General features: G+C 41.0%; 1 protein-coding gene across 2 annotated transcripts in view; it reads right to left on the bottom strand.

Moving 5' to 3' along the window:
• Positions 1–15,943, bottom strand: part of rps6ka3b (ribosomal protein S6 kinase, polypeptide 3b) — a 55,604-nt gene that overhangs the window by 5,179 nt on the left and 34,482 nt on the right. For both annotated transcript variants that reach the window (XM_057823900.1, XM_057823901.1), the window contains 15 exons: positions 6,295–6,411; positions 6,016–6,097; positions 5,873–5,953; positions 5,697–5,776; positions 5,516–5,622; positions 5,414–5,451; positions 5,205–5,347; positions 3,152–3,222; positions 2,996–3,084; positions 2,867–2,931; positions 2,693–2,795; positions 2,501–2,610; positions 424–549; positions 271–360; positions 41–199 (listed from right to left, as the gene is read on the bottom strand). In XM_057823900.1, the coding sequence (XP_057679883.1) occupies positions 41–199; positions 271–360; positions 424–549; positions 2,501–2,610; positions 2,693–2,795; positions 2,867–2,931; positions 2,996–3,084; positions 3,152–3,222; positions 5,205–5,347; positions 5,414–5,451; positions 5,516–5,622; positions 5,697–5,776; positions 5,873–5,953; positions 6,016–6,097; positions 6,295–6,411 (1,461 nt within the window). The remainder of the gene's footprint in view (positions 1–40; positions 200–270; positions 361–423; positions 550–2,500; positions 2,611–2,692; positions 2,796–2,866; positions 2,932–2,995; positions 3,085–3,151; positions 3,223–5,204; positions 5,348–5,413; positions 5,452–5,515; positions 5,623–5,696; positions 5,777–5,872; positions 5,954–6,015; positions 6,098–6,294; positions 6,412–15,943) is intronic.

The raw sequence follows: 15,943 nt of genomic DNA, 5'->3' as shown, positions 1-15,943 counted from the left end.
GACTTCATTTTGCACTACTAAAGTACACAAGTGAACGCACCCCCTGCACATGAAGGTACTCCAGCGTCTTGGTGATGGTGAAGAGGACGGCGCTAGCTTCTCGCTCGGAGAAGAACTTCTGGCGGAGGATTTTATCCAGCAGCTCTCCGCCTTTCATCAACTCCGTTACCAGGAAAACAGAGCGGCCGTCGTCGTACACCTGAGTGTCGTACGGCGTGACGGTAGGTGGCGGGAATGGGAAGATGCTAACTTCAACCGAACGTCACTCACGTCTTTGAGAGTGATGATATTGGGGTGCTGGCCGTATCTGAGCAAGATCTCCACCTCCTCCGTGGGGTCGCGTTTGGCTTTGTTGATGATCTGCGAAAGAAGGACAACGTTAAGAGCTGTCCTAAAGTTTAGCTTAAGGTTAAGCACTTCCACCTTTACGGCGTAGTCCATGCCAGTGCCCTTGTGAACGCAGCGCTTGCAGATGGAGTAGGAACCCACACCGATGTCCTCTTTTACGTCATAGGCATCGCAAAACTGAGATGTGCTTCTGTGGAGTTGCTGCTGGGCAGAAAGTCAACTGTCAGGGTGGTCTAAAAATTTAAATTATGCATCCAGTTAAGGTAATTTTACAGACTATAAATTGCTGTTTTCTCTCCCTTTGGTGTCTAATTTCATTATTTAATTTGCTTACCAGCCTACGTTCTTTACGTACTTTAGTTACATTCAGAGTTTTAAGTGTTCCTTTATGTAACAACACTATGATTTTGTCAAGGGTGTCATGGTGGTTCCTGGTGGTTTTTGTAAAAACCGACTCGCAACTTGACACGGATTATAAGAATAAAAAACGCAGACTCTGTCTTGACCCGCTTGAGCTGGGGGGGTCCAAGACTCGACTCGTTAGGCAATAACTCGAGACTCAACTCATGAGACGATAACTCAAGACTCGAAAAACTTGGGTCGTGGATTGGTACCCACCTGCCAGCGATCCGCGGAACAACCCCTTGACTCGATTTGACTCGACAACCTTTTGACTTGACACGACGATTCTTTACAACCTTGTGATTCAGCTCGACTTGACCTCGAGACTCGACCTTGACTCGACCTGGCCTCGAGACTCTGCCTCGAGACTCGACCTCGACTCTGCCTCCAGACTCGGCCTCGACTCGACCTCGAGACAACCTCGACTCGACCTCGAGACTCGGCCTCGAGTCATGACCCGGCCTCGAGTCTTGACTCGACTCGACCGTCTCGACCCGGCCTCGAGTCTAGACTCGACTCGGCCTCCAGACTCGACTCGACCTCGAGTCTCGACTCGACCTCCAGACTCGACTCGACCTCGAGTCTCGACTCGACCTCCAGACTCGACTCGGCCTCCAGACTCGACTCGGCCTCCAGACTCGACTCTGCCTCCAGACTCGCCTCGAGACTAGACTTGACCTCGAGACTCGACCTCGAGACTCGACTCGACCGAGACTCGCCCTCGAGACTCGACTCGACCGAGACTCGCCTCGACCTCGAGACTCGCCTCAAGACTCGACCTCGAGACTCGACTCAAGACTCGACTCAAGACTCCACTCGACTCAAGACTCGACTCAAGACTCCACTCGACTCAGCCTCGACTCGACATAGCCTCCAGACTCGACTCGACATAGCCTCCAGACTCGACTGGACATAGCCTCCAGACTCGACTCGACATGGCCTCGAGACTCGACTGGACATGGCCTCGAGACTCGACTGGACATGGCCTCGAGACTCGACTGGACATAGCCTCGAGACTCGACTGGACATAGCCTCGAGACTCGACTTGACATAGCCTCGACTGGACATAGCCTCGAGCCTCGACTCGACATAGCCTCGACTCGACATAGCCTCGAGCCTCGACTCGACATAGCCTCGAGCTTCGACTCGACATAACCTCGAGACTTGACTCGCCCACAACAGGAAAAACTCGGGACTGACTTGTGACTCGTGCAATTGTCTGCTGCCAGCTGAGTTTGTCAGGCATTATGTAGATTTTATGGCTGAAGAAGGTACAATTAAAAAGACCACGGTTTGCAAGTCAAAAGAACGGACATCGAGTATGCTACCAAGCTAGCCATTAGCCTCAAGATCATCAAGAAATATGAGATTCAAGACATCCCGACCCAAGAAATCAAGGTCAAGTGGATTATTTTATTATTCTCAGTCATTTTAGCAATCTGATTTTTTCAAGTTGATCAAGCTGCTACGCTGCTAAGGCTAACGTTGACAGCCGTTAGCTTAATATAGGAATTTTAAGAGCTCTCAATCTATGAAATCAAGGAACGTCAAATGGATTTTATTTTTCTTCTCCTTAGAGGTAGAATTCAGTTTTTTTAAGTTAAATGTTATTGTGGTTTCAGACTGGCTGTGAGCACACCATTTGTACTTGTGATACAGCTGCATTTGAACGAAGAGGACATACAGTATGCAGATGCTGTATAGTTTGGAATTTTATGGTAATCAGCATACATTAATTATTTGTGTGTACCTGAACAATCATGTTGGGCATGGGTTGCGTTTCCTCTTCTGTTATTGCTACAAAACTGAATCCTCTGAAGAGCTGATGGGCGTTGGCACTAGGCGGGACTCCCGGAGAGTCTGACGCATGTACAAACGGTAAAAGAAAATCATGAGTCGGTCCTCCCTGACCCGATACGTCATCGCGAGGGGGTGGACTGACCGCGAGGCGTTTTGGCGGTGAACTCCGGGTCGAAGTAGAAAGTGTCGTCGGGTCGTCCCGCCGCTGGTTTGAAGGGAGGCGGGAGCTCTCTCCGGAAGAGTTTCTGCACAGGGAAGGCAAATAAATGAGTCACAATGGCGTCGATGAACGGAAAACGTGAAGGCGCAAACGGACATTCCAGTCGATGGTGCTGAAGAACTGATGCCTCTTGATCTCCTCGACGCCATCCGGACCCGCACCTTTAAATGTGAGAGAATGACGTGAGCAATGGTGAACTCTCTAAGAAAATGAATTGTTGCTGACCTAATCTGTTGCTGGGGTTGCGCTTGAAAAGGTTCCTGAGGAGACTCTGGGCTTCTGAACTTAAAAACTGAGGCATTCCAAGCTTGGCTCTGTAAACACATACTTGGCACTTAAACGCTGATGTTTCCTGCGCTTCTCGCAGGTTTGTGGACTCACTTGAGGATCATAGTCATGGTCTCTTTGCGGTCTTTGCCTTGAAACGGCAGGGTTCCTGTCAGCATCTCAAACTAGAAAGACAAGTGCAGAGAAGGGTGACATGACGTCATAGCCGTATTTTATGGACTATAAGCCGTACTTTTTATTTATACCTTAGTTTGGCTGGGCCTGTGGCTTATATAGTTGACTTCTGGTCCAAAAATATGGTAAAAACTCGATACAGCAGCATTGTAAATAGGGAATTTTCCAGTAGATACGAGATTAACCTATTTGAAAGATTTTCCTTTTTTTTTCTCCCAAGATAAGAACATTCTGCAAATACCTTCTCCCATTAAACATGTACTTGAACATAATGTTTAATGAGCTAAGCTAAACTAAGCTAAAATAAGATCATCCTTTATTAATTCTCTTCTCTATTGATTGATTCACTTACTTTTTAGTAACCCAAAATCAACAAGAAGTGAAACGTAAACGCCCCAAATGAATAGAAAGTGACCTGTAAATGCCCCCAAATCAACAGTAAGTGAACCGTAAATACCCCAAAAGGAAAAGGAAGTGAGAAAATCAACAGGAAACTAGCCCTGGAAGCAGGACTGAACGGGCCTCGCACAATATGTACTCCCCAAATTTCATCGCTCTATGTATGTATGTGCAAAATTTGGTGAGTTTTTGAGCATGTTCAGGCCTTCAAATTTGGCTGTTTTCATTTGCCATGAAGAAGGAAGAAGATTTGGACCCCGCCGCTTCAACGAAAACTCAATATTTTTCATCAGATATCTGAACATGTCTTAAGGCTCCCCTGATGCAGGTTTGAGGTCAATTGATTTTTTTCCCCGAGGAGGAGGAGCCTTTCTCATAAAAAAGGGCGTTTCATGCTCCCACTAGGGGGCGCCAGGCCTAATGGGTAATATTTCAATGAAGTTGTGTTCAGTGTCGGATATCTCACATGCATGCCAGATATGAAAAAGATTGCACCTTGCATCAGGAAGTTATTAGTCATTTACTAAATTGGCATGTTGCGAAAAAAAAACGCCCGACTTTGGAATCCAGCCCAGGTCAGGGCCGTGAATGAAAACTCACCATTTGATAACTTACCATCTCATATGTCTCATGAACACTCTCACCAATTTTGAGGAGGATCCAACTAACTGTCTCGGCGCAATAGTCTCAAACGTGCATGCTTGTTTTCGACTAAAATGGCATGCTTTTTAACATTCAATACAATATACCAGATTTCCTGTTGGGTTTGTAATATGGGTGCAACAGACTTTTTGAAGCAGTTTTGCACATCGTTTTGACTCCCCAAATTTCATCGCTCTTCGTTGAAAAAACCTAAATGGAGAGGCCTTTTTTAAAAAATTAAAGGGGGCGCCACTGAGCCATTTTGTGACTTTTTACAACACTGCAAAATTATCAAAATTTACGCAAAGCTGTATGTGCAAATTTGGGTGAGTTTTTGAGCATGTTCGGACCTCCAAATTGTCCATTTTCCTTTGCCATGAAGAAAGAAAAATAACCTTTGCAAAACAATAGGGCCTTCGCGCCTGTTGGTGCTCGGGCCCTGATGACGTGATATGCCCCAAAATGAACTCATTGCATTGCATTGGCTGCCACTGACAGCCATAATCGTCCAATCTGTTTGAAGAGGGAGGGATGGCAACGAATGAACTAACGTCTACTACCGATAAACTGATTCCAATTCACAGCAGAAGGATGATAAGAGCTTGTTTTTCTGTTTATAAGTTGTCTTGTAGAAAATCCTAGAATGATTTCCTGACCAATGTATCAAGAATTGCTGTGTCGCCATCTCGTGAGATCATCGTTATCGTGAGCCTTGAATCACAAATCGTATCGTATTGTAGGTACCCACAGTATTAGTCACAATGGAGTATAATTCGCAGGCCCAGCCAAACTATGGAGAGAAAAAAAGTGCGACTTATAGTCGGGAAAATTCGATTTTCAGTTCCTAAAAAGTGCCAACAAAATTGACAGTTTGAAAAAAATCTGTCCTGATAAAGTAAGACAAGTCACTTTTATCGGTTCTTACACTCACCATCAGTACGCCGTACGACCACCAGTCGGCACTGTGCGTGTGCCCTCTCCGGTTCACCACTTCGGGGGCCATGTACTCCACCGTCCCGCAGAATGAATACGCCTTGTTCTGGTGGTCGATGGACTCTTTGCTCAAGCCGAAGTCTTCACACACGTAAGCAAAAAACTGGAGTGACGCTTACGACATCCTTCCACGCCGTGTCAAATTACCTGTCAGCTTGATGTGTCCGTCCTCATCCAGCAGGATGCTGAAACCACAAACATTTGCATTTTGGACCCAAACTTTAAAGAAATATCTATCTGCGTGCATACTTTTCAGGCTTGAGGTCTCTGTAAATAATGCCAAGACCGTGAAGATGATCGAGAGCCAGTGCCAGTTCGGCAAGGTAGAACTTGACGTCTTCCTCGGTGAACATCACCTACAATGTAAAAAAATATACGCAGTGAAGTCAACCAACGAGGGTCAAACGAGGTTTTGTTGCTTTTGTGTTACCTCTTTGGAAAGCCGTGTGAAGAGGTCTCCCCCTCTCAGGAAGTCCAAGATCAAGTAGAGCTTCCCCTCCGTCTGGAAGGCTGGGGAAAAAAAGGAAGCAATATGCGTGAGACGATAACCTTCTCCACAGGGAGGCTAAAAGTGAAGTGAGGATTGCCACTGGCCGGATGACTCACCGTAGTGCAGTTTGACGATGAAAGGGTGATTGACCTCCACCAGGATGTCTCTCTCCATTTTTGTCCGCACTCGGTCGCGCACTGAAAGCAGATTTTGTACATCAAATCGCGAGCAAAAATACTAGAGAATCTTGTCCGTGTACCTTTCAGTGTTGCTTTCTTGAGGACTTTCATGGCATATAGTTGCCCAGCGTCCGGCCCGGTCACTTTCCGCACCAGGAACACCTAAACGACCCACAAAGAAGTTACCGCTGTGTTCCAAGCTGAATCACGTGCGCTCTTTTGTTCCTTTTCGGTTTGATAAATACAGGTGGGAGGCTAATAGCTCATTCATAAACATGATGATGCTCAGCGGCAGCGTGAAGGGCCCTCAGCTCGCAGTTTCCACGGTGACAGCCTCTCAAACACGGATGTGCGCTCACCTTGCCGAAGGAGCCTTGTCCCAGGACTTTGCGCAGCTCGAATTGGCGAGGGTCGGCTTTCTCGCATCCCTCCTTCACGTGGTGAGTGATGCTTATCTCCTTGATGGGAACGTCATCCTAAAAGACACAAAAAGTGGCAGGTGAGACAGTGCTAAAGTGTGTTAAAAATCCACCGGATGGCGCTGTTGTGAAACGTGAGCGCCACATGAGCAGTGTTTTTCGATCTTTATTGAGACAGGAGCCCAACAACTGCCCCTTTGCCCTTTCTGGGACAGTGGTCACTAATTGGACATCTATTCAAATGTTATCATTAGCTTAACTCATTCACTGCTAGCCCAGGTCAAAGAGTATGCGTTGTGATCAGTGGTGGATGCTGGTATTTCAATGTAGGGAAGCTCAAAGTGTGAGTGCTTTGTGATGGTGGATGGGCTCAGCGGCACCTGCTGTTCGGTAAGGAAAGAAACTACAGTGCCAGAAGTCAAGTCTCCAAGCTCAATTTTTGAGAAGGGTCCAGCTGCGTCAAGCTAACCACGCCCACTGCTTTCAATGACCGATCAGATCAAGAGTTGCAGCTATTTAAAAAAACAAAAAAAACAAAACAAAAAAAACACACTAAACATAAGCTAAATTTTTGAGAAAGGTCCAACTGCGTCCAGCCAACCAGGCCCACTGCTTTCAACGACCCTGACCGTTATATATAGGAATGAATAGATATGTGGATTATGAGGGACTTGCCCATATACATTTAAGACCTTTTTAGGGCTGCAAGTTTGCAACTATCGATTATTTTAGTAGTCGATTAATCTATCAACTAGTTAGTTCGAGTAATCGAGCCATCAGATTAGGGACATTTAATGCGTTGATGAATAAATTTCAAGAGATGTAAAACAAAGGTTTGCTTAAATAGTACTTTCAAAAGACCATTAAATACAAATACTAAATAAAATTCCCAAGTGTTTCTTTAAATTATGCAGAACTGCGCTTTCCTTCAAAATAAAATACCTGAACTTAGCCTCAAACGGTAAAAAAAAAAAAAAAAAAAAAAAAAAATGAGGATCTAAGTACATCATCAGAAATATTGGCTAACTGGATAGCAAAAGTTTACTATCTTAAATGCTATAAAATGTTAACTTTTTTTTTTTTTTTTTTTTTAACAATGTTTTTAACAAATCGTTTAAATGCATATTCCCACAAAAAAACAGCTAAATATACCTCTAAACTAAATTACGAATACATAAAAAATGTATAAGCTCAAACAAAGACTTAATTTATGTTTGTCCTAACAGGGAGCAGTTGGATTCAGCCATATTATGTTATGTCATAATCACTGTTGCCACTAGAGGGAAGTGTATCCACCTAAACCAATAAAACTAAATGCAAACACTTTCAAACCAAACAATGACAACGCCACTTAAATTAAACAAATACTCGAAGCAACAAAATTTGATTCGAAGCTTTTTTCTAATCGAATTACTCAAGTTAATTGATAAATCATTGCAGCACTACACCTTTAATTAAGAACCTGAGTACCCAAGATTCACTCTAAACTTAATTAGAGGGGTTTGAGCCCTAAACTTAACCAGACCTTGGAATATGTAGTTCTTGTCCCTTGCTTTCAACGACCAATCAGATCAAGCGTTTGTTATCCGCCAACTACGCCCCCTGCCCGCCAATCACGCCCTCTGCTTTACTACTGCAGGTCGCAATTGAACCTACTTGCAATTTTTCGCTAGTTGTTTTTAACAAAGCAAGTATCACTAGGTTGATTACGAAGGTCTCCGGTTCAACTCAGAACAACGGAATGAAAATTGAAAAAATGCCTCCCGCGGATGTTAATATGACAAGATCACTGAATCGCTCATTTTTGCTGTCAATCAAAAAGGTATTCAGACCTTGGACAGATTATGCAATCATCATGCAGAGAATCAGAACCAGAATGTCCGGGCCAGCCAAGCTCCGCCCACTGCCTGTAGATCGCTAGAGATGCACATTGTGTGATGGACGGGATAAACTCAGCCTTTAGCCAATAACTCGTCTCGTTTCGCTGTAGTGGAACAATGTACTCTCAACTCTGGAGACGCACAGCTTTCACTCTGTTTAAGGACTATGAAGCTGCGCGAATGAATGAAAAGTAAGTCGCATTGTAACCAGCGATGAGAAGCTAGGTATCGTAATTTTCGGACAATCAGCCGCTACTTTTTCCCCCTAATTTTGAACCCATGCCGCTTATAGTCCAATGCGGCTTATTTGTTGATTTATTTGGGTTTATAGGTAACACTTTATTCGACGGGGCGGTCATAAGACTGCCAAAAGACCATCATAATTATGACATGACAATATCACGGGCATTAATGAATGCTAATGACAGATGTTATTAAGTATCATCCAGCAAATTATGTCACTAACTCCATTTATGTCCAGCTCGGATCTTTTACATCCATTAAAAAGTGAGATAATTTACCGGATGACACAAAATGACATCTGTCATAAGCATTCATACATGCTCATGGCAGTGTCATGTCATAATTATGATGGGTTTATGACAGTTTTATGGTGCCACTGTCAAACAAAGTGTTACCAAATACCATACCTAGCAATTAATGACCCAACTGGATCAGGAAATGAAGAAATAATTAGCACAGAACATGAACTTTGACTGTTATTTACATCTGTAGGGCTGCAATGCATGCTAGGAGGCATATTGGATGACAACAGTGTTGACAGCAGGTGGCAGCAGAGGTTGACTGTCTCCGCCAAGGGAGCAGTGATGGCCAAATGAAGCTTCTTGAAGCAATGAAGCTTTGCAGCAAATTGGTTCAAAGCTTCATGTCGGTTCATTTGGTCTAAGACAGTCTTATGATGCTGCTGTCAAATAAAGTTTTACCGGTTAATATCTTTTGGTTAAATATCCCAGAATACAGTGAGGACAACTGCGGCTTATAGTCCAGTGCGGTTTAACTATGAAATGTGTGAAAATGTGGGTGGCGGCTTACAGTCAAGTGCGTCTTATAGTCCGAAAATAACTAATTCTGAACAAAAGTTGAACGCATTGTAGCGCATATTTAGTCAATGACATGTACACACAACATTCACTTATTTTTTGAGATTTTGGGGGAATAGGAGCTTCCCTTGCAGTCTTAAAGCAATCCCCTCTGGTTGTGATAGTTAGTAAAAGAGGCAAATTTATATTGAAAACATCTATTGACTGCTATAGATGTTCAATCCATTTAAACTGGAGGCTGCTGGAAGAAATTGTTCCGTTTGTGTTTAGTTCCCTGTTTTCTTACAGCAGACAAGTCCAAAGTCCGGCCCAGGGGCCAAATGCGGCCCGTGGTCAAATTTCATCCGGCCCCCAGCCTCTGTCATGAAGTCAATAACGTCTGGTCCGCACACAGACTTAATAAATTGGTCAGCAGTACTGCTACCAGCATATGAAGTAGCTTACACACTAAATGCTGCTCCTCATTTACCCACCAAAAAGCAGCAAGCAGCACTCTAAGCAACATTACCCCGTGTGACCCTTGACTTCCAATTTTCTAAAATGGCAACAAGCAACAACAAAAAAAAAGAAAGTTGACTGCGACGGCCGAGGTTTCAAGGACAGGTGGAAATTGGACTATTTCTTCACTAAAATACGCAACAACTGTGTCTGCCTCATTTGCAAAGAGACAGTAGCTGTTTTTAAATAGTTCAATGTGAGGCGATATTACCAAACAAGACACGCTGACATGTACGACAAGATTAGAGGGAAGCTAGGCAGCGAGAAATTGAAGCAACTTGAAGCTAGTTTAATTTCACAGCAGCAGTATTTCGCAAGAGCCCGAGAGTCGAAAGAGAACGTCACAAAGGCTAGTTGCGAGATTGTTGAAATTATTAATTAAAAAAAGTGATGAAGCAAATGTGACACACAGAATGGCTTGCTAAAATTTGCTTAAATATATTGTTCTACGTAAAGGACGTCAGCCAAGGTCAGCCCCTCACATTTTTACCACACCAAATCTGGCCCACTTTGCAAAAAGTTTGGACACCCCTGTCTTACAGTCTTTTTTGGTTCATTCTTGCAATGTTTTTTTTTTTTTTTTTGTTCAAAAGGTTTCACCTGAGTTTCTTTGTAATGTTGATGCAACACTGTCAGGGCTGTCAAGATTAATCACTCGACAACTTTTGGATAATAAATTCATTGTTTCCTTACCTAAAATATCTTATTCAAGCCACTTTATAGTAAATATTTAAAGATTTCTGTAGTCCTCAATAAGAGTGGACTGATTATATTGATAACTAAATAAGTTTTAGGTCATAAGGTCAAAGGTCACGGCAGTCAGAGAGGGAAATTTTGCAATAACTTGATAACGGATTCGTTGATTTGACTCAAAATTGCAGGGTAGGGATTATTATTAAACTTGCAGGATGTTTTTAAAAGGAAGCGCGAGCGGTGATTACATGTTGGAGTCATAAAGTCAAAGGTCTCGTGGCGAAAAGTCAAAAGGAATTGGACACCGATCACCGGCAATGGTACTCAATAGTAATCCAGCGCTAGCTCTCCAAGCCCAATTCAAACATCCTTGTTGTTATGCCGCAACAGCAGAAAGTTTGCATAGGAACTGCCAAAAACGAAAGAAAAGCACAAAGCATCAGACTACAGGTTGAGCAGGCTTCCCGAGCGAGATGCCGACACGAGCGCATGCATACGGTTGTCATAGAGACGCCCCCTGTACCTGCTTTGCGGAACCGACTGCGTTCTCAGTCTTTGAAAAGCAAATCAAGCAACTCCACGCTAAACGCCGCCTACCTGGACTTCCCAGGTGGATGACCCGCCAGCACCCAGCGCACGACGAGTCTTGTAGTCCAGGGCGTGGCCGAAAGCGCCCGGCGACAGCATGCTTGTACTTGGCGATGAGACCGAGCGGTACCGAGAGGCACCGGCTTCTGATCATTCTTGACACTTTGTGGTATTCTTCTCGCTCTCTCACTTGCTCACTGACAACATCTCCCTCCTTTCTGCGGCTTCTCCCGCCTTCTTCCTCAGCACTTGGTGTCTTTCTTTGAACATTTGTCACTTATCGCACGCAGAATTTTATTTTATTTTATTTTTTTTATTAGGACATATTTAGATTTTTGGGGAAGTGGTTGAATAAGAACGTGAAATGATAACAATTTTATAACACATTCAATTTTTGGTCAGCATTAATGACTTAAAAAAAATAAGAATATTTGCTATTTTCCCTTTTTTAATAAAAAGAAAAAAATATTTTAAAAATTAAATAATACATAAGACAACATTTGACTTTTTTTTTTTTTTGACAAAACAAAAATAATTAAAAAACAATGAATAAGAGAATATTTGCCATTTTCCCTTTTTATTAATAAAAAGAGATAAATATTTAAAAAAGAAAAATAATGAATAAGAATATTTGCTGTTTTACCCTTTTAATAAAAAAAATTAAATAATAATAAAATAATATTTGCTCTTTATTTTTCTTTTTTAATAAAACGATATAAATTAAAAAAAACATTAATATTTGCTATTTTCCCTTTTTTAATAAAAAGAAAAAATATTTTAAAAAATAAAGAATGAGAATATTTGCTATTTTTTTCTTTTTAATTAAAAAATACAATTTTTTTGTTTAAATATAATAAATACAGAATATTTGCTATTTTTTTTTTTAATAAAATTTTTTCTAAAATAAAAAAAAACATTGAAAAAAATAAATGACTAAGAAATTTACCCTTTCTTTCCGTTTTAATTTTAATTTTTAAAAAAATCATAAACATTTAAAAAATGAAAAACAAATGAGAGAATATTTACTATTAAATAACTCACTGCCATTGACGACAATGGACGTCCAATCCACTGATCATTTGCTCTCTTAATTTAATCAAAACAGTAAATACTCTTTTCTATGTTTAAAATTTTTTATTTATTTTTTAATGAACTAATTCGATGCGAGACCTCCCTCGCAATCAAAATGGATTGACGGTCTATCACCGTCAATGGCACTAAAAGATGAGTCAGCACAGCCAGTCCTCTTTTAAAATGGAGCGGACGTCAATTGTTGTCAAGGAGTTAAAAACAGACATTTTTTACATCCTACTTTTTAAAGTTGATGACGTGTATGTTGGTGGTTGTCTGCGTTGCATTCAACCCATCATCTACCATTGTGGCAATAGACGTCCAATCCATTTGAACCGTGAAAACGACGGTGATACGCAGAAATAGATTGCCCGGCGTTTGAAACACTGAGGAATGTTGACATTTGAAATGTGCGCGTATGCGTGAGTCACAACACAGATGGCGGATCAGAGCCGTGGCAACAGGATGCTCATGTCGCACCTCTTAATCACAGGATTAAAAGTGCAAAGCAAGCACTGTGCTCAACACACACACCGTCATAATCAAGCGTCAGGAAGTCACCTTCCATGGAACTCAGACACGTAATTTCTCCAACGTTACCCGCCAGCAGAGATGGCTAATTTGATGTTTTACACTGTCTCATAACTGGTAGTTTTAAAGAAATCTGTTGAGAATTTTTCTTAACTCAGTGCTATTGACGATGTCAGATGTCAAATCATGAGTTTGTCACTTCAATCGTTGTCAAAGGCAGCCAATGATTTAACATATGTATGAAGTAGTGTTGCACCGATAATGGGATCATCCAATCAAGCAACAACAACAAAAAAAATCATAAAATTTACATTTAGGATGTAAATGTAGAAAGTGTGAGTTGTGTCGTCTTTTATTACTGAACGACTTCATATTAGTATTGGTATTGTTACCGATATGGCACAAAAAAGACAATCGGTATCGGGTATCAGTAAGAAACATGTGCAATACAGTGATCCCTCGCTACATCACGCTGCAAACGCGGTTTGTTTCCAATTACAAAATAAATTAGTAAATAAATTAATTAAAGTTTTCAAACGATTTCGAATGAACATAGACAGACGAGCACATATTGTAGCGTCAACAAGGACAACGCCAACTTTGTGATGATAATACACTCAGCAAGAAAAGCATTGCATTATTTTCAAATAAAAGCACCTAGAAGGCTAGAAGCCACAAACCGTATGTAAAAAAAAGTGCCCGTCACGCTAAAGTTGATACTAATGCTAATGCGAATGCTATGCTAATGCCACAAGTAGGCATGTGCCGGTATGAGATTCTGACGGTACGATAACCGTGAGCAAAAATACCGCGGTTTCACGGTATTGCAATTATAGCTCCAAAATGTGTTATTTTGAGATGTATGAGTTAAAAAAGAATAACTTTTTTCCATTGAACAGGATTTTTTTTTTTTTGAACATAGTTGCAAATTGGAATATGAAAGTATTGTTAAAATACATAAATTATCAATAAAAAAAACAAATATTTTAAATAAAATTAAAATATAACGTAGACTATACCCACAGCCACAGCTCAAGTTGCTCAAGTTTAGAGCAAGAACAAAATAATTTCTATAAAAAAAGTAAAAACTCTTCTGAATAAATTTTAAAAAAATTTATACTGCATAATTTTTTTTGAGGATTGAAAAGCTCAAGTGAAGTTTCGCCATTTTCAGCCACTGTGTCAACTCTAGTCTACGTGATGTCATGCCTTTATGTTAGAAAGAACAAAGAATTCAAAAGTTAATAAGTTAGTTAAAAATGTGTAAGTTAGTTAAAATGTAAATATTGCTGTGGAAAGGTTTCACCTAAAAAAAAAAATTTTTTTTTAATCATTGGGAGTGAGACCTCTCCTTCATCCAGCGAACGTGGATTTGTGCTTAGGGCAAGATCATCTTTTTCAATTAGCGATCTTTGAAACTATCACTTTTTCCCCTTCATTCAAGTGAATCAAGCTTGTTTTCTCACTCTGCGGCTGTAACACTCGACGAAGCTGCTCTCCCAGCTAAGCCTAGGCTAACAATCGTCTTTGATAAACTTTTAGTTAGTTTGTATATCGAATTTCAAAGGAAAATATGTGTTTTGTTTTTGGCAAACTTTTTCATAGTGCTAATCTGTTTAGCTACTCACATATGGAAAAATACAATTGTACAACGTTTTAAATGTATTCATTTTGTATATTCCACTTACCATGATTTGAGAGCTCAGTAAATTGAAGAAAAGAACGCCTTAAGTTTGGAGTATTTGTTTAGGGTTCGCTGGCTGTTTAGCCGATAGTCACTTTCACACACAGCAACAAACGGGAGGGGGTGAGCGCTGCCGTGCCACGCCACTTCTGGCTGCATTTTTGACACATGAAAAATGGCGAATACCGTACTACGGTCTGACGGAAAATTTTATTGGTTTTGAAACCGCGACGTTTTCACACCACGGTAAACCGTGAAACCGGTAACCGGCACATGTCTAGCCACAAGTTACATTTAGTGTGTGATGATCACTCAGCACAGACCTTTAAAGGCCAAAGCAACATTGCATTTTCTCTCTTGCCAAGTTAACAAAAAAAAATTTTACCACGTGTTTCTAAACAAGCAAGATGGAGCACAGCCTATCTTGAAACACAAACTCCGGTGCAGAGAGAGAGGGAGAGGTGCAGCACATCTCACGAGTGACACAACCCAAACATTGCTACTATGCAAGCTGACGTCCTCCACGTACAATATGAAAATGTCACGCATTGCGAACAGTACGGTTGCCGAGAGGTGTCAGGCGAAATGCAAAGTCCAAACACTTTGCAAATAGAAAAAAGCACGAACCCCAATTGCAAACGCTTTGCAAAAGAAAAAAAAGCACGAATGCAAACTGCCACAACACGATCCCTAATTCCTAAAGCGCGATCGCAAATTGGCAAAAGCACGAACCCCAATTGCCACAACACGGCAGCAAATGGCTCGCAGCACGAATGCAAATTGCCACAACACAATCCCCAATTGCTAAAGCGCGATTGCAAATTGGCAAAAGCACGAACGCAAATTGCCACAACACGAAAGCAAATGGCTCGCAGCACGACCGCAAAAGGCTCGAAAGACAATTGCAAAGACGATGACCCAGATGTTTAAAAAAAAAAATAAATAAAAAAGACATCACTTTGTATATTGCTATATGTGCTTTGTGACCATCTCTACGGGCCTCCGTAAAGTTGCCCCCCCCATCAGACGCAAATTTATATAAAAATGATGTTAATCGTTTGTGCTGCAACGGTTTTGTAGATACATTATTATGCTTTTATTGAGATTAGGGCTGCAGCTATCGAATATTTTAGTAATCGAGTAATCGACTGAAAATTCTATCGATTAATCGAGTAATCGGATAAAACAAATATATTTTTAGGTGAAGAGCAATTATAAATATACATGAGAAAACAAGACATTTCATCTAATCTTGAACCATTTTCAGTCAATCAATGTCTATATTTGCGATGTATATTGTTGAAAACAGCCAACAATTGCATCTCAGATGTAGCTAGAATTAAAAAAAAACAAAAAACTAATTCACTGCTTTCACTCAAAAAAATTTTAGATCTTATTTAAAAAAAAAATATATATATATATATATATATATATATATATATATATATATATATATATTACCTAAAAATGCCGTTACGCTTGATAACACACATCACTTAAAAGTTAGGATTTTTTCCCACGTGTTTCAATTGAATTTCTCTTTGTGTCAAGCCATTTTTAAGTTCTAGTTAAGTTTTAAGTTA

The sequence above is a fragment of the Corythoichthys intestinalis genome, chromosome 20, assembly GCF_030265065.1.
Source record: "Corythoichthys intestinalis isolate RoL2023-P3 chromosome 20, ASM3026506v1, whole genome shotgun sequence".
Lineage (NCBI taxonomy): Eukaryota > Metazoa > Chordata > Actinopteri > Syngnathiformes > Syngnathidae > Corythoichthys > Corythoichthys intestinalis.
This window is presented reverse-complemented; position numbering and strand designations above follow the sequence as displayed.